The sequence below is a fragment of the Chaetodon auriga genome, chromosome 11, assembly GCF_051107435.1.
Source record: "Chaetodon auriga isolate fChaAug3 chromosome 11, fChaAug3.hap1, whole genome shotgun sequence".
NCBI lineage: Eukaryota > Metazoa > Chordata > Actinopteri > Chaetodontiformes > Chaetodontidae > Chaetodon > Chaetodon auriga.
The window spans coordinates 24,155,477-24,181,783 of record NC_135084.1 but is presented as its reverse complement, the minus strand read 5'-3'; the positions used below and the strand labels follow the sequence as shown (position 1 = coordinate 24,181,783).

Here is a 26,307-nt window from a genome sequence, read left to right as displayed (position 1 = left end):
AACATTAATTTCTGCATCTTTCTGGGTGAATCTCTACCTCAGTTAAAGATTAACTGTGTGGTTCTGAGTTCAGCTGATATTTAACTAAAGGAAATTATCATTAAAGTACTATAATATTAAATAATAAACCATTCTAATTGTATGTGTGGTCACACAGTGTTCAGTGTCTTCAGGTTGGAGGTGTTTTGTTGCTGGGGAAGACTGAAGTCCTTCCTCACTTCCCTTCAGCCTCACCCTCATCACTAAACTCTTAGTTAGCCAATCAGAAAAATCTCTGTACGCGTTGCTAGGCAGGTGTGCGCGCCTGTAGCCAATCAGACTAACCGGGCCGGGAACGGGCGCAGGGATCTGAGACACCGAGTGACAGCGTCTGAGGCCCGGGAAGAACATCACGGAGTTTCCGTGAAAAAGAATCCTGCAACACAGTCAAGATGCCGAACAAAACCAAGAAGGAGAAGGTGAGCCGGCGGCTCTATGACCGCGACACCATTCAGTTTGCACTTTGAGTGATCCGGGCGGCTTGGAAGCAGCCGTTATTTTTAGCTGATGAAGACTTTAGCCGTTAGATTTGATCGAGTATCGGCTAGCTAACGTAACAGGCTAACCTGCTGAGGCCCCGCTAGCAGAGGACGGCTCAGCTAACCGCTAGCTGCAGAGTAGCTCGCAGCGTTTTAAATCAGTGTCTGCGGTTGTCGCATCAGTATCAGCCGGCCTCACACTGTATTTAGTGACAGTCACACATTAGCCGCCGTGTGTCCAGTTGTGGAAACGTTAAAGTGAGGTGTTGGCTGTCAGGGAGCATCGCTGCTAACTAACGTTAGCTGTTGAATTTGACGGGCTGCTGGAGCTCCGGGGAGGAACCGCTGCCTGTTCCCTGAACGTTAAATAATTGATCCTGTAGGAAACTGACTGGGCTCGGATCGAAAGCTGTGGCTGTGCTGTTTGTGATGACTGAGACTCTCATGCATGTGTTCCTTCATTAAACATGAAGTATGTGATGCTAAGCTGCTGCGAGCGGAGGAGAGAGCAGCTCAGCTCAAGCAGACCCCGTTAGTTTCCCGTCTGATTTATCATGTGAAAATCATCTGATGACCGCAGACACAACCTGGGAGCGGGCAGTGTGTGTGGAGCAGTGTGTATGTAGTTGTGTGTATGTAGTTGTGTGTATGGAGTTGTGTGTATGGAGCAGTCAGTCAGGTGGTGGCATGTTTGACTGAAGCTTTTAAAAGCATCCACCTGTCTGTTACCTGCAGGCTGTGTGTTACCTGCAGGCTGTGTGTATGTAGCTGTGTATATGTAGCAGGTTGTATGTAGCAGTGTGTATTTAGTAGTCGGAGTCAGGTGGTCACGTTTGCTTTTAAAAGCATCCACCTGTCTGTTACCTGCTGGTTGCTCCACGTCCTGCTGATGATTCCGGATCATGTGTGTCAGACTGAGTTTCTGCCTCTGAGACAGACACTGCTGTGACATTTTCATTATTTATTATTCTATTGATTATTTTTCCATTAACTGATAATCTGTTTAGTTTATAAAATGCCTTGAAAAAAGGTCCACGGTGACATCTTTAAATGTCCTATTTATGTCCAAATCAAAGTCCATTCAAAAAGAACATTTGAAAGCGACCGACAGAACAGACAGGAAACCAAATCCAAACTTTGTCTCATCTGCTGTTACTTTCTGTTCAAATCAGGTTCAGTAACCAGTAACCTTCTTCACTGCTTGTGAATGTTGGCCTTTTTGTCTCTCCTGACTATCAAGACTGTAGTTTGATAAACTTGTCCTCATCAGTCTCCTGTTTTCTGCCACATTTCACAGTCTGCTTCAGCGGATGTTGGTAGGTGTTTGCTTGGCTGTCATGGAGGTGGATCTGTTAGCATCATGTAAGCCAAATCTGTAGCTTCAGTCATATGACAACAGTAAATACCAAACTACATACAGCTTCAGTTTGTGCTGACGTCCTGCTTTCCAGATGGTTGAGATGAGCTGCAACAATCAGTGGATTCATCAATTGTTGGTCAATAAAATTAATCAGCAGCTATTTTGATCACACTGATCATTTCTCAAGCAGGAAAAAGACAAATGTTGAGGATTTGATGCTTTTTGTTCTGTCTCATTCTCTGTGTATCACTCTGTGTCACTGTGTGTGTCTCAGTAACCTCAATGTCTTTGAGTTTTGGGCTGTTGGTTGAATTTGGCTGTGGGGAGAAAAACAGCATAGATGAGACGATTAGTCGAGAAAATTAGCAGATTAACCAATGATGAGACTAATCATTAGTTGCAGCCCTAGTTGAGATATGAACCATATGCCATGACTGTAGTGTGTGTGTGTGCATGCATGCGTGTGTGTCTAGTCTGAAGACCTCTCATCTAGAGGATAATTGTCAGATTAATTCATAATGGAAAAATGGTTAGTGGCTGTTGGACAGTTTGTAACTGTGTTCATCTTGTTTTTTAACCACAACCGGCTGCATTGTCAACTGAAATGGTCTCATACCCGCCTGCAAACTACACGTTACTGCAGGACGCCACGAGAGGGCAGAGAGCAGGGACTGTATAGAAGTTTCAGATTTGTATGATGTAATAAATAAACACGGGATGTACTTTGATTTCACTATGCAGAAAACACAGATGGATGGCAGAATGTGATCATACGCTGCTGTGTTTGTCGTCTCACACACACACACACACTCAGAGTCATGTTGAGGAGGTCTGAGAGAGGCAGCGCTCTAACGAGATCTCACCCTTCAACAACCTGTCAGATACGAGATGCGAGCTGGGTCCAGACTTCCCTCGTCAGATATCCTGCTGGAAAAAATGAAAAGTCTGTTTCTGGTCGCAGCAATTTTTATTCCACGATAGTGTAGTTTTAAAATGAGATTTCGATGGTGGCGCGTTCAGGGGAAAAGCACTTTTTAAACTGTTGAGTTGGAGTGAGGATGAGGCACAGTGACATCAGCCTGTTGCTTTGAGAACGTTGCTGTTTTAGTGTGTGTTTGCAGTGCATCGTCAAGCTGACTGTGCTGTGAAGAGCTGAGTGAATAAGGATCATTCATTCATTCATTCAGTCATTCACCAAGCCTGTAAACATCTGTGTATGTATAGAAAAGCCGGCGCCTTCAGTGGACTTTTTTCTGCTTCCTGTACAGTCATCCAGTTGCTTACGAAGATGTCCCTGTCTGTGCGATCAATGCACTTCTTCACGTGAGGTGTCATTGATTGTTTTCTAATATTTGTCAAACACTGAAGAGTCTGGACCTCTCAGCTGAGAAAACACACGTTCATAAACATCATGTGACGGCGTGTTTCTCATCATGCTCGCATGTTTTGGAGCCGAGACGAGTGGTCGTAAAATGTCCACGCACAGCGAATCACAGCTTGTTGATCAAAACAGTTTTATCAGAATAAGAACTTAGTGGCTGCTACTCCATTTACTGCCACAGAGGAGTGAAGAAACCAGAACATATCAACATTTAAGAAGCCGGAATCAGAGAATTTAGACTTTTCTTAAAAAATATGTAAACCAGCTAATCAATTATCAAAACAGTTGACAATTAATTTGACAGTTGAAAACTAATCAATTTATCGCTGCTGCTCTAAAAATGAATATAGTAAAGCAGACGGCTGCACTTAAATGAGTAGTTGTTTGGCCAGCAGGCAGCGCCGAAAGTCAGGTTGATTTGGTATCAGCACTGAAACTCAGGTGTCGTGTTGTATTGACAGGTATGAAATTATAGCCAGCACTAGGGTTTAGAGCTGAAACAATTAGTTGATTGATTGATTAATTGGTGTTTTTCTGCCACAGTAAACTGAATTTATTTGAAGACGTGAACTCAAAAGTTTTCTGACATTTCAGAGACAAAATGTTTAATCTGACTGAGTTTTTTATGAACTCTTTTTCTTCTGTTTGTGATCAGGAAACTGCCAAGTCTGCCAAAAGCAGCATGAAGAACAGTAACAGCAGCAGTGGCAGCAGCAGCAGCGGCAGCAGCAGCAGCACCAGCGGGAAGGATGCTGCAGCCGACAACTCGGACGAGGTGAGTGTTTGAAATGGAAAGCGTGCAGTCGTCTGAGGTTCCTGCAGACACATGATGGAGTTCACTGTCACAAGTTGTTTGTGAGTCTGCAGAACTGAAACACTGCTGCTCACTGTGGAGACATCACCGATGTGATGGTGGGAGCTTAGTTCACTTTAACAAGACGCAACACTCATCCACACGAGTCTAAACGGCCTCATAAAGACGCTAGAACAGCACAGGATCAAAATGTCCAATCAACCAATGTTAAGTGAGCGACAGATGAAAATATATCTGAGCGAGCAACAGATGAAATAATAATAAATAATAATTCACACATGGTTTATCGGTGTGGGAGGCTTTCTCTTCACACTTTGTCATTTTCTGGTCTCTGAGTGAAAATGGTAACCAATGATGGAGTCTGACGAAGTTGTGAAGCAGCATGAGATCATGGGAGTTGTTGTCTTCATTGTTGAACCACCATTGCTGTGGGCAGTGAGTGGCCATCGAAAGCCAGAAACTGAAACTGAAACTGACTTCTCTAGTCCTGATCCTGGTGGTGGACTGAGCTCAGTCTCTTTTCCTGCCGCTGATCTGATGTTCTGCTCACACACTGCGAATGAGGATCAGGTGATCAGGTTCAGGTGTAGTTTACCTGCAGGCTGCTGCTCTGAACAGATAAAGTGTCTGAGCAGTTTACAGTCAGACTGAGCAGAATTTTACATCTGGACCAAATCATTTATGTGCATCAGTTGTTCTTCGGGTTATATCACTTGTGGTGTACATCAGGGATCAGTCCACAGGCTGTTACAGTTCTTAATGTTCTGTGTGTTCATGATTCCTGTGATGTTTCTGACATACTATCTGAGGAATTATTTGCTTTATTCACATAAAGTGTTAAATGAAGAAGTTATTCAGATAAGTGATTGGCTTAACTGAACCACAGAACTACAACTCCCAGGATCACTGCAGGAACTTTTACAGCTATTCTGAAATGTCCTGTCCTAACTTTTAACCTGTGTGTGTGTGTGTGTGTGTGTGTGTGTGTGTGTGTGTGTGTGTGTGTTTTCAGTCCCAGCAGCAGCAGAGTGGCAGTAAGCGTCCCAGTAACAGCACGCCTCCTCCCACTCAGCTCAATAAGATCAAATACTCTGGAGGTCCTCAGCTGGTGAAGAAGGAGCGCCGTCAGAGCTCATCACGCTTCAGCCTGACCAAGAACAGAGAGCTGCAGAAGCTACCTGCGCTCAAAGGTAACTGTCACTGGCGTCACCTGACCTCACCTGGCCTCACCTGACCTCACCTGACCCTGTTAGCAGTGCCAGAAACTCAGTGTAGTTAAGAGAGCAGGAACATCACATGAAGCTAACAACCACCAGTGTCTGCTCATGTAGTTTAGCATCCTGTTTTCTTGTGTGTGTGTGTGTGTGTGTGTGTGTGTGTGTGTGTCTGTCTGTCTGTCTGTCTGTCTGTCTGTCTGTCTCACCATGGTAACTGGACAGAGGAGGTTACCATGGTGATGTCAGTGTGTCAGGTGTATGGTCAGAGCATGACTCAGCAGTCTGGTTGTCTGAATCAGACCTGCTCCACTTACAGCCTGCATGACGTCAGATTTAAGGCAGACAGCAGACATCTATCTTCATTACTGATTTGTCTGCTGATCTCTTTGTTGATTAGTCAGTTAATTGTTTTGCCTATCAGTGATCAGAATATGGAGACAAATACCTGTCATTATGTCCCAGAGAGTCTTTCTCTTCTTGACCAGCTTACATTTTCCAGACTTTTCTCTGGTTCAAGTCGAGGCTGAGCTGACCTCGAACAGGTTGATCTTATTGGTCGTTTTTCCTTCTGCAAGTGAAAATCTCTGTCATGAGGAAGTCATGTGGATCTTGGATATCTGCAGGTCTTGAAGGTCTTAGAAAAAGTCTTCAGTGTGAAGAGGACGTGTGTTAAGTCTGTCGGCTGTAACGTTAGTTCTGTCAGTGACTGCAGACAGTCAGGAGACGTTAACAAGCCAAGATTTTAGCAGAAACTTGACTGAATTAATAATTTTTCATTATTGAATCTGTTTCCTGCTGCATATCTGGGTCACATTGATTAAATCACATCATTATCATTTATTGTTATGTTAAATATGAGCAATAATTAAAGTTTAGTGCCTTCCAAAGAAGAAAAGAAGCTGACTGTGATTGTTGTCATGTTACTGGTTTAAGAGCAGCCACCACTCTGAATGAAGAGGCTGTTTGTATTTATTTAGAGGTTTTATTTACATTTGCTAACATATACAGTCTATATCTAAAACTCTTCATGCATCAGCAAAACAAGGAGCCACAATCCTAACGACAAAACATACAACACACACTTACCAACCAATAAAAACCAATACTGAGCTCAACATCAGTGTCTACATGGCTGCTCAACTTCAAAGAAGAATGTGAAGCATAAGTCGTGTAGAGTCTTTGAGCACAGTTCATCTCTATCAAGTGCAGCCATCTTTTATCCTCCAGAGCTTTTGACTGACCTCCACCCTGCTGTCCTCCTCAGACGCCCCTCTGATGGAGCGTGAGGAGCTGTTTGTTCAGAAGCTGCGTCAGTGCTGCGTCCTGTTCGACTTTGTCAGCGATCCGCTCAGCGACCTCAAATACAAAGAGGTGAAGAGAGCCGGACTCAACGAGATGGTCGAGTACATCACACACAACAGTGACGTGGTGACCGAGTCCATCTACCCTGAGGCCGTGCTCATGGTGAGAGACCACACACACACACACACACACACACACACACACACACACCCATCCAGTTAAACCTGAGATCCCACCTGCTCACACTGCGCTAACAGTGCCTGTTGAGATGCTCCGTCTTTCTCTGGGTGATGAACTGAAGCTTGATTGAAATTTGAGAAAATGAGACAAAGTGTTCTCCTTCCTCCAAAAACAGATTGAAACAAACAGTTCAGTGTATGTTTGGTTGGGCAGTGGTCTAAAACTGTAACTGGTCCCCACAAAGGCAGCAACACAAGCGCATCCAGAACCACACACAAACACTCACCGGCTGTTTGTGTGTCTGTCAGTTTTCAGTGAACTTGTTCCGGACTCTTCCTCCGTCCTCCAACCCGACCGGAGCCGAGTTCGATCCTGAGGAGGACGAACCTACACTGGAGGCCGCCTGGCCTCACCTGCAGGTACACTGTGTGTGTGTGTGTGTGTGTGTGTGTGTGTGTGTGTGTGTGTGTGTGTGTGTGTAACCATCAAGGAAGCATTGTGAATCAATCTGGACCAGCAAGCAACATTTTGGTCTCATGTACATTCAAATGCGAGAAGCTTTTGCTCATCCAGTGTTGGACTTCTGGCAAACATCTCAAATTTAACCAGCTGGCAAGAATCTTTGACTGTTACAGGAAGACTTGATTTGTGTGTCATCAGCACAGCGTTACGCTATGTCGTGGTTTTTGAAGATGTGACCCAGGGCAGCAAGTAAACACAAGAGCGGCCTGAGTATATTGTATGTGTTTCTTATGTTCTATCGCAGGATTTATGTATTGATGATGTGTAGAAGAGGCTTTCCTGTCATGGTGAACAGGTCTTTTATGAGGTTGGCAGGAATGGGGTCCAGAACATATAGTTGGTTTGGAGCGTTTGAGCTGAAAGGATCAAAGTGGCTCGTTGTTTGGTGGTCAGTATGAGAAAAAGGTAGAGGTGTGATGGATGCTGTCTTACCAGCATTGTCATTGACTGACTCAGTCATTTCAGTGAAATGGTTGTTAAAACCTAAGCTGTTCAGCTTCAAACAGGTTTCAGTGAGCTTATTCGTGGTCTTGAACAACAGTCTGAGGTTACATCTGTTGTCATGAATCAGATAATCAGATCAGAGCAATAATTAGATGTAGCCTGTTGGAGAGCATATTTGTACTGCAGCAGTGATTCATTCAGGCCTGGTGGAATGATGTTGTGTTGCAGCATTATTTCTTCATATTTCTGCAAGATTGTTTTAGTGTCTGAATACAATCATTGATTGATAACGTTGGGTGACAAGTGTTTTCTAACCTGAGAGTGGCCACAGAGTGGAACGCACCTCCAAAGGTGCTGTTTACTGTATTTGTTAAGCTCTCCAGAGAGTTGGCGTAATTATTCAGTTCTGTGACAGCACCAGGAAGGGATGCTTGTAGAGCTGCTCCGGCTGGTGTATTAATAACTTTTAGCTGTTTTTGGGAGGGCTGCGATTTTGAGACTTGATAAGCGATTGGATAATGAGTGGAGGAGGAGACGATCAGCGACGGAGAGACGACAGTAAAAGTGGATGGATGGCGTTACTGCTGTGGTGTGTGGGTGCAGAGGCAGCCTGTGTAAAACTGAACGTGTCAGTGATTGTTGTCAAAGCTCGGTTCAAATGAATATTAAAATCACCAAATATAATGTTGCGGTCGGGATGAGTCACCAGATCTGAGACAATTGTCATCAGGCTCCAGAGAACGCTATGAGACATCAGTTTAGAAAGACGAGCTGTCTCTGTTGGGTGAGGAGGAGAGACGGACATTAGAAGCGCCTCAGTCAGAAATTTATGCAACACCTCCACCATCTTTGTTGGAATCAGGCGGTGATGCTTCAGCTAGTGGTAATGTGTAATCAGTGAATAACCAGGTCTCACAGTCCAAAAATATTAAAGTTGTGATGGAGGATTAGATCATGAACACAAAGAGCCTGCGATCTAAAAAAGCCCAGTTTAAGATAGGTATTGCCGTTATAAGCAGGTGTAACCTGTACAGGGGTAAGGTGGGCGTATTCCATTGGATACTGTTTGAATGAAGGTAGGGTTGTAGAATACTTCATCACCTTGATTCATAGAAAAGCCGTTTGGAACAAAAATAATGTCATGAGAGAGTCCATGTCCGTTGAGTGGACCTGCAGCATCAGGCCTATGAGGTAGCCACTTCTGTGTAGAAACATGATTGTGGGAAGAGGGGAAATACAGAGAGTTTTGATTTCAAGCCTGCATGGACGGTCTCAGGTGCAGCAAGCAGCAGTGAATGGGAGGTGCATATGAGAGGCTGGCAAATAATACCTTGCTACCAGGTAGAGTAGGGTGAAGTCCATCAATGTAAAACGTTCACATCAGTTTCTAAAATAAGTCAGAGTTTTCCACCAGATTCATCTTGTGGGCAGAGCATTCAGATTTAAGCCAGGTGTGAAGTGAAGCCGGGGCGAGACAGCTGTGGCTGGCTTTAGGGAGACGGGCGCTGGCAGTGAGAGAGTGGCCATCATATCAGCCTCCTCAATCAGAGGTGCTTAATGCAGTTTTTGTCAAGAGTTTTTGTCACATTGTGAGTGCCCAAGTGTGAAAGAGTCACAGCTAAAATCTATGAAAATGTGAATGGAGTTCTGAATGCAAACACTCCAAGCAGTGTTAACTTCAGATGTCTTCTTCTGATGCCTTGAAACGTGCATGTTTTCATATGATCATGAATGATCATGAACGTGTCTGCTTTGTGTTGGTCTCCACAGCTGGTGTATGAGTTCTTCCTTCGCTTCCTGGAGTCTCCAGACTTCCAACCAAACATCGCCAAAAAATATATCGACCAAAAGTTTGTAATGTCGGTAAGATTTGATGTCTGAGGTTCAACACATGTTGAAATGTTGTGATGTGTGATTTCAGGCAGAACACTGATTCATATTTAATAACTGTGTTCAAGCTGCTGGAGCTGTTTGACAGTGAGGATCCCAGAGAGAGAGACTTCCTGAAAACCATCCTCCACCGGATCTACGGCAAGTTCCTCGGCCTCCGGGCCTACATCCGCCGCCAGATCAACAACATCTTCTACAGGTCAGAAAAACGAATGACCGGCATACACATAACCTCACATGTAGGGAGGCAGCGGAGTTAAGAGCATGCAGACACCACAGAGGATGTTAAGTCCACATCTGAGGCACAGCTGATTGCTGTGGACGGTGAATCTGTCTGCATGGATTGTTTACAGCTGATGCAGTCTGTGTCAACAAACATGAAATACGACACATGAGCAGCGGCTGCTTTGACACATGAAACACTAATTAAAAACTGAAGAGTCTGAATGTTCACACTGAATTCTGCCCCAGTCAGAGATCAGCCAGCTGAAGTACACCCAGTGTTCCCAGTCTGTGTGTCTAACTGGTGTTGTTTCACAGATTTATCTATGAGACGGAACACCACAATGGCATTGCTGAGCTGCTGGAGATACTGGGGAGGTAACACACACACACTCACACACACACAGAGTATGGTATTTATTGAGCTCATGTTGGTGATGATGAATGTTTGGCTGCTGCCAACAAGCTCCTCAGTGCTGTTCACAAACTCAGCTGGAACCACAGTCACACAGTGATGATGACAGTTTTACTTTGCTTCTGATTGTCTTTGTACTACTTTATGAAGGTACTTCTTATTTAACTAGTGATGGTTTGATTTGGGTTTTCAGGATCATCTTTAGTTTTATGTTTTAACATCTTGAAACCATGTTGGAAACGACTGCTGGTTTTGACACCGTGTAAAACATGAATAGAAACAGAATGTTTTCTGAAAACTGTACGTATGCTTCAGCTTCAGTGGAGCCTTCACAGATGTGCAGGTTAGCCATGTGCACTAACGCCCCCCCATAACCTCACAGATGCTAGCTTTTGTGCTGATAACAAGCCGGATGCTCCCTCTCCTCTTCAGCTCGGAGGACGCGGCATCCATGATTTCCAAAAAGAATTTCAAACTTTGACTCGTCAGACCAGAGGACAGTTTTCTACTTTCCCTCAGTCCATCTGAAATGAGCTCAGACCAAAGACGGCGGCAGCGTTTCTGGTCTGGTTTCTGTACAGTTTCCTCTTTGCGTGGTGGAGTTTCAGCTTCGTTTGTGGCTGCAGTGATGAACTGTGTTCACACACGGTGGTTTTTTGAAGTGTTACTGAGCTCATGCAGTGACGTCCACGACAGGATCGATGCAGAGCCGTGTGAGGGCTGAAGATCACGGCCAGACAATATCTGACTTCAGCCTTGTCCCTGTTCAGAGATTTCTTCAGATTCCCTGAATCTTTTAAAGAAATTATGTTCTATAACCAATGAAATCCACAAATTCTTTGTAATTTCATGTTGAGAAACATTATTCTTAAAGTGTTTGTCAGTGCAGTCTGTCACAAAGTCTTCGACCCCTCCTCATCTTCACTTCAGACAGACTCAGCTTCTCTGGGATGCTCTTTTTATACCCAATCATGTGACTCACCTGTTGCCAGGTAACCTGATTCACTGTGAGATGTTCAAGCAGCTGTTTTCTTTCAGCATTTCACTACTTTTCCAGTCTTTTGTGGCCACTGCATCAAATTCTAAATGAGGATATGATTTTAAAAACAGTGAAATCTGATATGTTGTCTTTAAATTCAATGTGGAGTTTCAGTTTTTCAGATCATCGCAGTCTGTTTATATGTATATTTTACACAGTGTCCCAACTTTTTTGGAAATGGGGATGTATAAAAAATCACCAACAGCCTCAGTCTGTAGACAGACAGTGTGCACAAGTATTCAACCCTTCAAACTGCAAGCAAGTCCAATAAAACCAGTTTGAGTTCTGGGTTGTAACACAGCACACGAGGAAAAGTCCACCGTGGATGAACAGCTCAACACACACACACACACACACACACACACACACCTTCCTCTGTTAACATGAACAGCTCAACACACACACACCTCCCTCTGTTAACATGAACAGCTCAACACACACACCTCCCTCTGTTAACATGAACAGCTCAACACACACACACACACACACACACACACACCTCCGTCTGTTAACATGAACAGCTCAACACACACACACACACACACACACACCTCCGTCTGTTAACATGAACAGCTCAACACACACACACACACACACACACACACACACACACACCTCCGTCTGTTAACATGTGCTGATTCTTCCTCTCTCAGCATCATCAATGGCTTCGCTCTTCCACTCAAAGAAGAACACAAGATGTTTCTGATCCGAGTTCTTCTGCCGCTTCACAAAGTCAAGTCTCTCAGTGTCTACCACCCACAGGTCAGAGCTGTCTGTCTCTCTGTTTGTCTGTCCCTTTCTCTCTCTCTCTCTCTCTCTCTCTCTGTCTCTCTCTGTCTCTCTCTTTCTCTCTCTCTGGCTCTTTGTCTCTCTCTCTGTCTCTCTCTGTCTCTCTGTGTCTCTGTTTTTCTGTCTCTCTCTCTCCTGTCTCTCTCTCTCTGTCTCTGTCTCTCTGTGTCTCTCTGTCTATTACTGACGACTCTCTGTCTGTGTGCAGTTAGCGTACTGTGTGGTTCAGTTCCTGGAGAAAGACAGCAGTCTGACAGAGCCGGTGAGTCTGCTGACGTCCCTCCTGCTTCCATGGCAACAGTCTAAATGTCCTGCTGCTGATGTGTTGTTTCCATAGTAACGTACAGAGGCTAGATACAACTCTGTCTGACATCTGTGGACCAGTTATTACACAAGATGTATATCTAATTTTAGAGGAGTTCAGGGGTCGTAGTTTGACTTCCTGTTGGCTGTGACCTTTGACCCCTGTAGGTCATCATGGGTCTGCTGAAGTTCTGGCCGAAGACTCACAGCCCGAAGGAGGTGATGTTCCTGAATGAGCTGGAGGAGATCCTGGACGTCATTGAGCCGTCAGAGTTCGTTAAAGTCCAGGAGCCGCTCTTCAGACAGCTCGCCAAGTGTGTGTCCAGCCCGCATTTCCAGGTACCTGAACCAGAACCAGAACTGAAACCTGAGACAGAACCCGAGAGCCTGAATCATGGTCTGAGTCAGAACCAGAACTCGAACCTCAGCCTAAAACAGAACCTAAACTAGATCAGAATCTCAGTCACTATCTGACACAAAACCAGAACCTGGAGCAGAAGCAGAAGCAGAATTACAGCCGAAAACAACAGTGAAGGATTGATGCATTTATGTTTCTGTAGTTATTTTACAGTAAATGTTTTAAAACTGTAAGTCAACGCTAAAATAATTATTTGGGGCATCATGGCGGTCGAGATGTTTAAGATTCTGATCATGAGCCACAACGTCTACATCAAGGCTGGATGTAGACCCCAAGACTGTTTGATCTGACCTGCGAGGCGACTCAGAAATACAAATTGATGATGACGATGATGACAACGATGATGATGCTTATGCTGCTGTTGTATGTTCAGGTGGCAGAGAGAGCTCTGTATTACTGGAACAACGAGTACATCATGAGTCTGATCAGTGACAATGCTGCCAAGATCCTCCCCATCATGTTCCCCGCCCTCTACAAGAACTCCAAGAGCCACTGGAACAAGTATGCGCACACACACACACACACACACACACACACACACACACACACACACACACACAGTATGGTAGAAACACAAGTTCACCAACAGGATCAGTGTTGAACATGTAGTTCCAGTGTTTGATGCATTGCAGATTTCTGCCAAATGCATTTAATCATTAGATTCATTTGACCTTGAACACCTGTCTGTCCTCCACTGAGGACAATAAAAACCTGTCTGTCCTCCACTGAGGACAATAAAAACCTGTCTGTCCTCCCCTGAGGGAAATAAAGCCCCTCTCATGTCAGCCTGTCCTCCGCTGTCCTCCCTCTCTGATAACCTCCAGCTGCGACGTCAGCTCTGATGAGCCGTCCTCATGCCAGCTGCACCGCTGGCTCTCTGCTCTGAGCTCTTGGTTTGTGTGTTTTATGGGTGTGTGTTGCTGTTCCTCAGGACGATCCACGGTCTGATCTACAACGCTCTGAAGCTCTTCATGGAGATGAACCAGAAACTGTTTGATGACTGCACGCAGCAGTATAAGGCCGAGAAACAAAAGTAACACACATCATTTAACCTGTTCTCACTTCATGACGACGAAGGTGAAATGTTTCTAAATGAGTCTTTTCTGTCTGCAGAGAGAAATACAAGCTGAAGGAGAGAGAGGAGATCTGGCACAAGATAGAAGAGCTGGCCAGGCAGAACCCACAGGTACCCACTCACCTGTCTCCTCACCTTTTTACCTTTCTCCTCTCACTGGCTGGCTGGCCCTGATCCAGGACAGTAGAAGCTGCTGTGGGTTAGGGTCATCATAGTCATGTGTGAATTCACATTTAATATAGTAGTGGGCCTGTGAATGGCCATAAAAGTAAACAACACACACATTGAGTGTGTGTTGTTTAATTTTAGTAGGATTACTCAGGTCATATGTATTATTTAGTCTTGTTTCGTGTACTTATACTACAGATCACATTAATAAAAATGTCAGTGAAGAAGTCACTGATGGCCTGGTACCACTGACCACTTTGATTTGTTCTCGATTGTTCACGACGTTCTGTATCAATAATAATCATCATTTTATTGTTTTGTTGCTTCATTCATCTTTTTATTGGTTTGTAAAGGACATGAAATGCTGTATAGAAACAAAGTTTTTGTTATGTTTAATGAACTGTGTGTGTGTTCTTCCTTTCTTTCAGAGCAATAAGCTCCACCCCCTCCGCCCTGGACTCCACCCACAGGAAGAGGTGAGTTCTCTTATGTTTGGTGAATATTTAAGTGTGTAAACTAATCTGATGGCTCATGTTACAAACTTTTCATAGTTAGAATTTTTCTAATATCTGAAAACTTGTTTGTTTGCGTGTACTTGCAGTACATGCTGTACAGTGACAGTACTGCTGTGGCTGTGTACTCTATGGAAACAGAGACTCCGACAGCTGAAGACATCCAGCTGCTGAAGAAGACTGTGGAGAGCGAGGCCTCACAGGTACTGTTGGATCAATCAACCAGTCTATCAGTTGATCAGTTAATCACCTGCTAAGCTGAATCGGCCCGCTGTCGCCCTTCACAGGGTCTGAAGGATCTGAAGAAGGACAAGGTCCTGATGAGAAGGAAGTCGGAGTTGCCGCAGGACGTCTACACCATCAAAGCTCTGGAGGCTCACAAGAGAGCCGAGGAGTACCTGACAGCCAATCAGGAGGCTCTCTGACCAGGGGAGGCGGTCCCTGTGAGCCTGACTCCGCTCCCCTCCTGTCCATCTCCCTGGACAGGAAGTTGAAGCTGTGTTGGGGGAAGTGGTCTGGGGTCAGATCAGGACGGAGCTGATGCTGCGTTCGACAACAAAACAAAAAAAACAAACCTCACCTCTGACCCCTGGTGGCCGATAACAAGTAGGACACTGTGTACGTGGTGTATCAAAGTGTGTCAGCGGTCATGTGATGATGACATCATCAGCTTCATGTTGCACTAACACCTCCAACACCTTCATCTCCAAACAACCCGCTGCTGTTTGTTTTCAACCACCGCCGTTTACACGTGTTAACCACAAGGTGACGAGCTCGTGTGACGTCACCGACGGCCTTTTCCACTACGGGAACCAAACGACCTGTGAATTCACGTCTGTCTGTTGTCTCTGGTCCTGCTTTGTTTGCACTGCTCCGACCGTCGACGTCGGACTTTAAAGACACATCCTTCTCTTCCTGTTTCAGACTCCGTCCAAACTAAAACCACCGCTTGTTTTCAACGTGGATATTTTTCCAAAGAGGGTGTCTGCTAAAGTCTGCATGAATGTAATCATTGCATCGCAGGATTCTGTGTAGTTTATTTATGGAATCCTGATGGATGGATGCGCTCATTGATCCATGGACTGCTGCTTGATGATGTTGCACGAAGGTCTCTTTACGTCCGGACTTGTGTTCAAATAGTTTCAATTTCTTCCTCGCTGAGAGAAATGAGCTGAAGTGTCTGGTGCTTCAGGTGCTTCAGGGCTTCCTCTCTCATCTCCTGCAGCACTGGAAACACTGGACCATCCTTCACCCATGGAAAGGAGATAGTGCCGTCCCACAATTCCTTGTGGTAACAACATTTAAAGGGGCAGTTTTGTCAAACAGTGGAACACAAAGCAGAACCAGAACCAAGTTCAGGTTCCGTGAAGTTCCAGGTTTCAGGTCTTTCAGTTCCTGCAGTGGAAAGAGTTGCAACACATCGTGTCTGTCCTGTGACACCTGAATGCAGCACAGATGAGTTCACTGACTCACTTAGTCCTCCGAATGCAGCTTCACTCCAGAGACCTGCCCCCTGCACCTGACCTGACCAATCACCCGTGGGCATGGATCTGTGGCGAACTCGAGACTGAAGCAGCTTCAGATGGACTGATGATGATGATGATGATGATGACGACGATGACGATGACGATGACGAGGAGACACAGTGAATGTAGATGTCCAATCAGCATCCAGCAGAACCAGAAGAAAAGTTTGATTTTAGTTTGAAGAGAGTTGATGACTCATTGCCTGTTTGGTTTGTTTTATTTTAATGTCTGCCCTTCGTGACTTCATCGAGTTTTAACCAGAATTCGTTTGCGTGAGGAAGCACCGGCTCAGTGTTCAAAGAAAACCTGTAATCTGAATATTCGCGTATGAACAACGACACTCCGCCTGAACCTGTAGAGATGTAGCCGTCACTCATCAGGTCAAAGGTCAAACACAGTGACACGCTCAGAAGTTCTGGGAACCCATGCAAACTGTAAAAGAAGCTTCTGATCTGTAAACGAACACATGGATTCACATCGACCGTCTGAGCATCGAGACGCGCCGCTCTGCCTTTTTTATTTCCTGCTGTCACGAGTCGAGTCTGTGCTGCCTCACAGTGATCACTTCCTGCACATCTTTACGAGTCACACTGTGAAGCAGCTACAGGAAATGACTGATGTCGCAGACATCAGCGCTGCTGTTGTTCGCTGGCGACGCAGTGTTCGACCTGCAGTTCAGACCGATCGCGTCCAGCTGAATCTCTCACCAGAGGTTTTCTATCTGCGTCCGTGGCAGGAGCATCAGTAGTGATGCGTTTTACATCAGCCAGCAGTGATTGGTTGCACATGGTCCTGAAGGGCAAGTTAGCGTAGTTCCGCAGAAGGCTACAGCAGCAGGAGTGTGATGGAGGCTGCGGCATCATCAGCAGGTCGACAGTGTAGTTACTGTCAGTGCCAGACGGAGGAGACAGACCATGACAGGTTAAACGTGTGTTTGGGAGGATTTCTGTCTTTGTTGGACAGAATTTGGAAATCAGGGACGGGAACATGTCCAGACTCGATCACACTCAGGATCTATCACCGACCCGTTCTGCAGTGGTTTGAACAGACCGACGCCCCCCGATGGCGTCTGTCTGTCTGATGCCTCCGTGGAGATCTCAGCTCCACACCACCACTTCCTGTGGTCGCTGCTCCCTCAGACCTCAGCTGGTTGAGACTGAGGAGCTCAAAGTTGGTGGATTGAACAGATGTTAACACACAGCTGGTGTGTCACATCTGTTCTGCAGACTCAGATTCCCATGAGCCTCTGCTGTCTCAGTTCTGTTTACAGGAGCGTCTAATCTGTGATTCATCCGGCGTCACATTTAGTGACAGAGTTTGTAACTAAGAGAAAATGTACATAAATAATTATGTTCTTAAACAGAGTGTTTCCAGACATCGCGGCGCTTTAAGAAATGCAAATTGTGATATTTCTTTGCATTTTGTGGACAGTTGATGTCACAAATGCAGTTCCATAACAAACTGGACGGCAACTTTAAGAAAAATGAACTTAACTTCTTAAAAGTTAAAACAACTTAGTCGTTAAAGTGCAGTTTGTCTTTTAGAAATCATTCAAAACCGTTCAAGTGCAAAACACGATAAATGTCATTAATGACACAGAACAATCCACGTCGTTAACCTGCAGAGTTTCCGACAGAACGCTGATGTCGGTCAGGAGAAAATATTTGATAAATGTCGTTAAAGTGTATTTTTCCAGGAGAAAACAGTCACTCGATGTTGCTGAAATGTTTGTTCTGGATGAAAACACGATAAATGTTGTTGCTCTTTTTCAGTGATGAAAGTTATCACGTCAACGTGACGCCAACTCAGCAACGTTACACCAGAAAGGAAGGAATCACACAAAGAAATCACCAAATGATACAAAATAATGTGGTAAGGAGCTGATTAATTCAGATTAATATTCCAAATTCAATCATTCGGGGTCACACAATGTCGGAAAAAGTTTTTTATTATGAGCATGAATCGCTGTGCACATCTGCAGTTTGTTTTAAATAAACAAGCTTCTCATTAACGTCTTCAAGTGACATTTAACCCGTCTGAGCTGTCGCTGCTTGACTAAACATCTGAGTGATATTGTTTAAAAAGCTGAGATCAGCTGAGTAGATCAGCTGAGATCAGCTGCTGAGACGCACTGCGTTTGGACGAGCGAACAAACAATCCTCCCTAAAGGAACGTTTACAGAAGATGGAAGAAAATGTATGAAGAGACAAATGCTGGACCTTATTTTGAGGCGTTGTGAAGAGACACAGACGTTCTGCCTGCAGCTGTTGTTGTTCTGTATGTTGCCATGTATACTGATTCATGACCACGCCCCATTCCAGCCACGCCCCTCACCGTGGTGTTCAAGCCCCTCCTCTTTCTATTGTTTATGCTTATGTTCTCATCAGCTGGTTTTCCTACGTTCGTTGCACATGGTCTTCTACTTGCATCGTGTGATTTGCTGTCAATCAATGAGCATTCCAGTGGTGGGTTAGCCCCACCCACCTCTGTCGCCGCTGGACAAAATGGCCGCCACAGGTCAGAGTTAACCTGACTTTTGGTTGTTGAGTCTTTGCTGTCACTAGTTTTAATCTGTTGTAGTCAGGAAGTGAGTGAAGCTTGTTGCGTACACGCTCCTGTGTACTTGATGTGTACTTGAAGAGTATTCAGAGGATCATCCAGCGGTGGGCAGATCAGGTCCCTTCATCTGTGGCTGACAGCAAAACATCTTTATCGACAACTTGTTATTATAAGAACAGACTCTGGAGCAGCTTCCTGTTGTAAATGTTGACATCGGGACTGATCCAGAAACTGACCGTTAGCAGTTTATATGGATCTATGAGGTGATCAGCTGCAGTAAATGTACTGTAACTGTTGATCCTCGTCAGATTGGAAATGTAAATATAGTAAACATCAGTCTAACTGTAGTGTAACCTCAGCCTGCTGTCTGCTTTATCTCAACTGATTTTGTGATGCTTTCCTTCAAACTGTTGAGTTTGGAGTCATTTCAGTTCTCAGGACATATTCTCTTTCAGAGCCGAATCAGGTGGACTTTTAAATCCTCTGGTTTCACAGACAGAACACAGGAAGTCTGAGTTTAACCAAGTATTTCGGCTTCAGGGCAGACGAACGTTCGTTTCTGCTCAGTCAGTGATTTCACTTCCTTGTGATTCAGCTTCACAGTGTTTTATTCCGGCTGCAGATGTTCAGACCACAAACTGTCATGTTGAATGTTTTCATGAAGTCAGCTGAAGGAGAATCTGAACCAAACTCCATTAATATTTCTTAGAATTTTAGCCTTTAAAGATACAGACTCTGATTTGTCCCCGTCAGAAATCAGAGATCTTAACAAATCCGGAGATTCGAATGAATCTATTTTCAAGACTTTTATTAAAGTTTGTCATTTGCGAGAAGCTCGAACAAAACAATTAGTTTTTTTGTTTGTTTTTGTCCAGCGGCGACTCGACATCGACACTAAGGTGAAACATTCAGTGAAAGAAAAACAAACATGGCTGCTGTCTCTCCACTCGAGTCCCGACACTAAAACCTCAACGCTGCTTCCCGTCATCCTGTACATATGTTGTACTTTAATTAGTTAGAGCATTACATAGTATGGAAATCTGATTTTGTACAGATGTTCATGTATGTACAGAACAAAGTGAAAAAAGAAATAAAGTGGACATGTTTGACAATCAGAGTTTCTGTGTTGTATGCCAACAGATTCACACATGGTCACATTAATTCATGTACAATCGAAACGTTAAAGAAATCATCAACATAAACATTTCAAACAAAGGCTTTAAGGTGGAATGTGACTTTAAACTAAATAAACTTTTTACATTGAAAATCCAAACAGGATGTTCTCATGTCAACTTTGTTTAGTTTCCTTCACTTCTTCAGAAGCTGTGTTTGCAATTAATGATGATAATTAATTAATGATAATAACTATTGAAAATAATCTGTTCATGGTTTTAAACTCCAGTCGTTGAGTCCAAATCTCAACATTTGGCGAGTTCTGGTCTCAGGAAACTTTTCCTCACTGATTCGAGTTCAAGTCAGACATAATCTGACGACTTAATGGACAAACAGTCAAAAAAGGCCTGAGCTCAGATCAGAAACGAGCAGTGTATGGGATCAAATGAGGGTCAAAAACATTTAGAGTTTGTGAAATGAGATCATTTCAAACACTGAGAATGTGAAAATAAAGTTTGATCACACAAGTGAAACGAACAGAACAGTGAAGTGAAAAACTTCAAATGTACTTTTCTTTGAATGTGCACCGACATGCTGACGAAAGCTTTTATTCTCTTTCTGGAACCTCTACATTGATTTAATCTGCACAGTTTTTAAAAATCATTTTTTCACCCATTTTTTTCTATAAATCTTTCTACACTTTCACAAACTTGAAATCCTGCTGCAGTTTCTCTCTCACAAAGAAAATGAACAACCAGAGGCTTTCAAATTATTAAAAAAAAACTCTGACTCTTCTTCACACGGAGAAAAAAACAAAACTGTCTGCTCACAACAACAAAAGGACAAAACGTTGGAATCGTCTGCACCTTCAAGCGGCTCCTGTTAAGCACAAAATCAGACAATGTTCTCACAAATAAAACACTTTGCTGTATTAAGAACATTAATTTATCATATATATTAATGATGACAGAATAATGGAATTAAAAAACTAAGTGTAACCACGGCCTCTTCTGTACTTTGTCGATCTCGTCGTCGCGATTCATGAATGTGAAAAAATGCTAGCATGCTGGACGGTTTGAGCGTTTTATGACTCGCAGCCACGACACGTCAGAGACGATGATTCATGTTGATTAAATATTCACGTCGTTACAGTCGACAGCAGAAACTGAATCACATTTATTTATGACAAATGAAGCTAGCTCAGCCACCTAGCATGTACCATTCAACCGTGCCATAATGAACAAGTGGAGCGTTATCTTCTGCAGTGTCCTGTCGGGAGCTAACAGTCAGCTAATGTTAGCTGACCAACATCAGCTGTCTTTAGCTAATAGCTAATGTCAGTAATTGTTTCACCTGATAGTAGTGGGTCAGCTAGCAGAATATGATTTCAATGTGTTTAATGAGCAAAAACATGTTAGCTCACTTGCTAATGTTTATTTGTTCCTGTTGTGAAGTTTTGGCACAATTCTGAAGAGTAAACGATAGCCGGCGAAGCTAATTTCATGCGTTTCTTGTCTGTAATATCACTGTGCTTCAGTTTTTCCTTCTCACTGGGATAAACAAACGACCGTGACAGCATTCAGCTGCAGTCCTGGTCTGACAGACAGGACCCGAGCTGCAGGTCTGTTTGCTGGACCAGAACCCAGGTGGTTTCACTCAGTCCTAATCAGAGAACAGAAACCCTCCGACTGACACTGAAGGCAACAGCTTGAAACTGACTGTAACTGAATGTTAAAGAACCACATTTACACACTAATGAGATATAACTGTGAGTATGACATTCCTGGCAGTAGATCCTCCTCAATCCTCCACTCTGGACCTTCACCTGAATGTGTGACGTGTTTCTGAGATGCTGCAGTTAAACTTTGTACATGGTGACTTTTTAAAGCTGATTTTGATTTTCCAGAATGAAAATGAAGGGATTCTTTGGTTCCAGCAGAATCATCTTTAAAGACGCAGAGCTGAAGGTGCCAGAAACGTAAGCAATAATCGAAATGACTTTTAAAAGGTTTATTTAACCAAAGATCTAGGAAAATATTCTCGGCCCATGTTGGACTTTGTCAAATTAACCACATTTTGTGAAAGATGGGTTTCACTGGACAAAACCTGTGAATGAACTTCTGGTGGACAAATAAAAAGTCCTTCATTTACTGGACTATCAGTCATTCAAATTAAAGTGTAAAACATACTGCAATTAATGAACTCCCCTGAGAGACAAAACTGAGGGCAGCGTTCAGTTTCAGCAGCTTCAGGTTTGTTTTTAATGTAACTCAATAAAACGACTGATTCACTGGTTCATCACCAGTCAGCTGTTCACTGTTAATTCATAACGTCACCTTCATCCTGTCACTGCCCGAAACTCTGTCAGCATCCCTGAAGTGGTCTTGGTGTGTTCAGGGTCAACTGATGTTGTAGTCGGTGGTTGTGGTGCGTTCAGGGTCCGCTGATGTTGTTCCTGCGGCCGAGGCGCAGGGTGGCGGCACTCTGTCGGCTCTGCAGGGTGTTCTGGACCATGTCCTTCCACTGGTCGTCTGAGATCTCTCTGGCCCACGACGGCACGCCAAAAGACGGCAACGCCACGGCCGCCATCGTTCTCTTCACCAGCTCCACGTGGTCTGCGGGCAACACAGGAAGTCATGTAAGTAGACAGGAAGTACCTCACAAGGTTTACAGCATTATATTTGTCTTCTCTGTTAAAGAATGAAGTATCAAAGATTATTCTCATTACTCCTACATTTCCTAAAATAAAATCACCTCAAAGGTCTTTGAGACCTGGTTGAAAGCTCAGAAAAAATACTAAGTGGACCTGCGTATTTGTTGGTGAAATTGAAGTTCTCACTATTCTGACATCTGATTCCAGTGAATAATGTTCCAGTAGAAACATGCTGTCTTCACTTAGAGACCATTTCTCCAGAGGAGTTCAGAGGACTGATACAGAGCTTCATCACATGGAGCAACGACAATCACCTGAAGATCAATATCAGCACAACCAATCAGCTTCTGCTGGAGTACAACGCTTCAAATATGGACGCTGCTGCAGAGAAGCTACAAACTGTGAACGGACGCTTCACACACGCACGTTCAACCCGACAGCAGAGACGATCTAACAATCAGCAGTTTGAAGGTGGACGCCAAAGGAGCTGCTAACGGGAGCAGCTAACAGCTAACTCAGCAGACTGTTAATGGAGACACTCGGACTGTAAATAACTACAGAACAAAGAAAGTCATAAATTACTGCGACGAGTATTTTATGATTCCAATCTTTTCTTCCCAATTGAATGAATAGGTTTCAAATGTTTTGAAGAAAGTGAGTCAGAAACAGTACGGGAGCCCGCAGAGGACATGTGGAGGTCTGACCTGCGTCCATGGGGATGGAGGCTCGGCTCCTCTGGGCCGCCGCCCCTTCAGGGTCCTCCTCCTCATCACTGTCTGGAGGAGGAGCTTCAGGGAGGTGGAGACCCATCACCTGCAGGAGACGGGACAGACAGGTGAGACATCACTGTGACAGCTGAAGGTCAGACAGAGATGAACATGATCTGCTGCCAGAAAGTAACTAAGCACATTTACTTCAGTACTACACTTAAGTACACATGTGAGGTACCTGTGCTTGAGTATTTTCATTTTATGCTACTTTCTCCTTCTCCTCCACCACATGTACAATGTTGTATTTTATACTCTACATTTATCTGACGGCTTTAGATATTTAGATTTTTACATACAAACATCTTAAAAGTTTATAAAATACGTTAAGTTATAAATTGAAGGAACCAAAATCCTGCTTTGACATGGTCATTCACACCTGCCACCTGTCTGTCCTTCACACCTGTCACCTGTCTGTCCTTCACACCTGTCACCTGTCTGTCCTTCACACCTGTCACCTGTCTGTCCTTCACACCTGTCACCTGTCTGTCCTTCACACCTGTCACCTGACTGTCCTTCACACCTGTCATCTGACTGTCCTTCACACCTGTCATTTGTCTGTCCTTCACACCTGTCATCTGTCTGTCCTTCACACCTGGGGTTCTAGTTTCACGCACACACACGATTTGTTCAGGTGTGTGTTTGTTGCCGTCTCTCGTCAGTGACTTTTGTTAGAACATGGACATCGTCCTCTGTTAAACAGTTTGTTCTCGTGCGTGTCAGTGGTCACATGACAGTCAGACTGTCACACCAGTCCACACACCTGCTCAGGTGTGAACGTTCTCTCACCTGTGTGTCATAAACCTCTGTTTAGGTGTGACACAGTGAGTGCTGTTGCCGGGCAGAACTCACCTCTATCCTGTGCTGCACCTGCTGCAGCTGCTCTGTATGGGATGGGGCCTCCTCCCCCCTCTCATCCCCCTCCTCCCCAGGCTGCTCACTGCTAGTCACACCATCAGGCTCCTGGTTCAGAGGCTGGTAGTAATATCCCCCACTGTTCACCTCCTCCTCCTCCTCCTCCTCTTCCTCCTCTCCGTTCAGCTCCATCTCTCCCACCTCCTCCTCTTCACCCCCTCCCTCCCCCCCGCTCCACACCGGCAGCAGGGCTCCGTCGGCTGGACGTTCATCCTCCCCCAGCTCGTCCTCCGAGTTTGGTAAGACTCTCTCTGGTCCCATCGCAGAGCTCCACACTTCCATCCACAGACAAAACTGAGAGTGGGAGGCCGGGGGAGAGAGAGAAGAGACAGGTGGAGACAGGTGGAGACACGGCGGAAGGAGAGGTGACACAGGGGGAGACAGAGCGTTAGACAGAGTGTTAGACAGAGTGCTTCCAGTGTGTCTGTGTCTCTCCTGGTGGACAAACGTGGCCGCTGATTGTAATGAACGCAGGCTGACTGCTAACATCACATCACGGCTCTCTTCACATAAACCTACGCAGTAAACACACGGAGCTCTGCTAGCTTTAGCTCAAGAAGGCCAGCAGGTTATCTCCTCCCTCTCTGATCAACAACAGTACTGTCATCAGGTACATGATCATGATGATGATGATGATGATGATAATGATGATGATGATGATAATGGAGAACACCTGAGCGCATAACCGCTACTGAAGCTAACTGTTTGTTTCTGCCTGACTCTCGTTTGGTATCCGGTTGTTGAACCCTGTCTTCTTCTCCTCCTCTGCCTTGCTGTTTTACGTCCAGAAGAAGAAGGAGACGAAGAAGTGGAAGAAGAAGAAACCCTCCAAGTAAAGTTTCTTACCTGTCTGTCTGTTTGTCTGTCTGTTCGGAGCTGTTAGCCGCTGCTAGCCGCAGCTGCTTGATCAGACACTTCCGGGTACGTCACGACACCGCAACTAAACTTTATTAACAACATAAACAATTTACAATAAAATATTAAGTCAAACCAAAAAAAACAGTCAATTACATTTATAACAATAATAAAATAGAGACACATGTAAAAAATAAATAGAAGAATAAATACATAAATTATTATATAAATATGTAAAAATAAGTAGTATGTTCCAAAGTCTTGTCTTTTCTCTCATTCTCAGTTTCTTATTCAACATCTCTCAAACTTTGATTAGTACTTCTTTAAAGTGTATTTGTATAGGGACAAATGTAAAGCATCAAGTAATGCAACGTACCACATCATTTATAGCATAAGTTATATGTTCAGTGCCGAGAGATACACAAAAAATACAAAGAAACACAAATCACAAACAATTAAACAATAAAATCGTCTTTAAACTAAGATGTAATGATCAGTTTCCGTCCTGGTGATCAATAAAGTTGATCTGATCTGATTTGAAATAAGATTCTTCAAGTAAACACGTTTCAACCACTCGATTATTACCACCAACTAACCAGCAGGTGGTGCTGTTTGTCATATGATGCATTAGGAGGGATTATTCTGATAATCAGTCAATAAATTAAGACAAATCAGTAAATTAAGACAAACTGAGACTGTGAGATGAAAATTTCTGAATGTATGGATAAATAAGTTGAGGAAGGCTTGTGTTTCTTCCATTTTTTTAAAGAAGTGAAAATGAAATGGATTAATTTCCTGTAATGATTTGTTCTTTACAGCGATGTGGAAACTTTATATCTGTTTCTCTTCTCTATATAATTTGACTTTATGAGCCAGAATTCTTGTGCAGTTAGTTTGAATCCAAATATTATCTTTGATAATGGAAAAGCTTTTTCATTAACTGTTTGAAACAGTGAGACTGTTGCTTTAAATATTAATGTCACAAATTCCACTAAGAAATGTTTGACAATCTACCAGAAAAAGTCTTGACATATTCTGATTATTCCTTCTACTTTTATTAACAGAGCCTATTCATTTTTATCAGGTAACACCTATATTTTCTGTTTCCTTCCATCACAAATGTCTTAATGCTGTTTCAATTGCCAACAAAAAATAAGATGAGATCAACTGGAATCAACTCTTCCTCAAATTTAATTAAATGAATTATTTTTTCAAAGTTGAATAAATGAACTTATAAAATCAATTATTATACAATGTTTGGACCAAATGAAACTTCTGGAATCAGGTAATGTGGAGGGCAGGCTGTTATTTTGAAAATCAGGACCGGAAGGTTTTTTGAGTGATTTGTTG

At 43.8% G+C, this 26,307-nt stretch overlaps 2 protein-coding genes across 2 annotated transcripts; one reads left to right on the top strand and one right to left on the bottom strand.

Annotated features, from left to right (window-relative positions):
* Positions 1-321: 321 nt before the first annotated feature.
* On the top strand, positions 322-19,771 carry ppp2r5d (protein phosphatase 2, regulatory subunit B', delta). Its single transcript, XM_076743730.1, has 17 exons — positions 322-458; positions 3,915-4,034; positions 5,086-5,263; positions 6,555-6,754; positions 7,081-7,191; positions 9,509-9,601; positions 9,697-9,827; positions 10,169-10,228; positions 11,958-12,066; positions 12,302-12,355; positions 12,565-12,735; positions 13,188-13,315; positions 13,746-13,847; positions 13,928-14,000; positions 14,486-14,533; positions 14,659-14,772; positions 14,857-19,771. Exons 1-17 carry the CDS (start codon positions 432-434, stop codon positions 14,992-14,994), a joined length of 1,857 nt encoding a protein of 618 aa, XP_076599845.1. The 5' UTR covers positions 322-431; the 3' UTR covers positions 14,995-19,771.
* Positions 19,446-25,044, bottom strand: mea1 (male-enhanced antigen 1). The gene is made up of 4 exons (XM_076743732.1): positions 24,949-25,044; positions 24,040-24,396; positions 23,125-23,233; positions 19,446-22,382 (listed from the first exon to the last, which is right to left on the bottom strand). The coding sequence occupies exons 2-4, from the start codon at positions 24,382-24,384 to the stop codon at positions 22,201-22,203; spliced, it is 636 nt and encodes a 211-aa protein (XP_076599847.1). The 5' UTR covers positions 24,385-24,396; positions 24,949-25,044; the 3' UTR covers positions 19,446-22,200.
* Between the last annotated feature and the right edge of the window lie 1,263 nt (positions 25,045-26,307).

Excerpts from the sequence above, each read along its gene's own strand:
- mea1 (XM_076743732.1), bottom strand. The coding sequence starts at position 24,384 with ATGGAAGTGTGGAGCTCTGCGATGGGACCAGAGAGAGTCTTACCAAAC. Across the intron at positions 23,234-24,039 it reads AGGTGCAGCACAGGATAGAG|GTGATGGGTCTCCACCTCCC; the intron begins GTGAGTTCTGCC and ends CGTCTCCTGCAG. Across the intron at positions 22,383-23,124 it reads CTCCATCCCCATGGACGCAG|ACCACGTGGAGCTGGTGAAG; the intron begins GTCAGACCTCCA and ends TGTTGCCCGCAG.
- ppp2r5d (XM_076743730.1), top strand. The coding sequence starts at position 432 with ATGCCGAACAAAACCAAGAAGGAGAAG. Across the intron at positions 13,316-13,745 it reads TCCAAGAGCCACTGGAACAA|GACGATCCACGGTCTGATCT; the intron begins GTATGCGCACAC and ends GCTGTTCCTCAG. Across the intron at positions 13,848-13,927 it reads TATAAGGCCGAGAAACAAAA|AGAGAAATACAAGCTGAAGG; the intron begins GTAACACACATC and ends TTCTGTCTGCAG.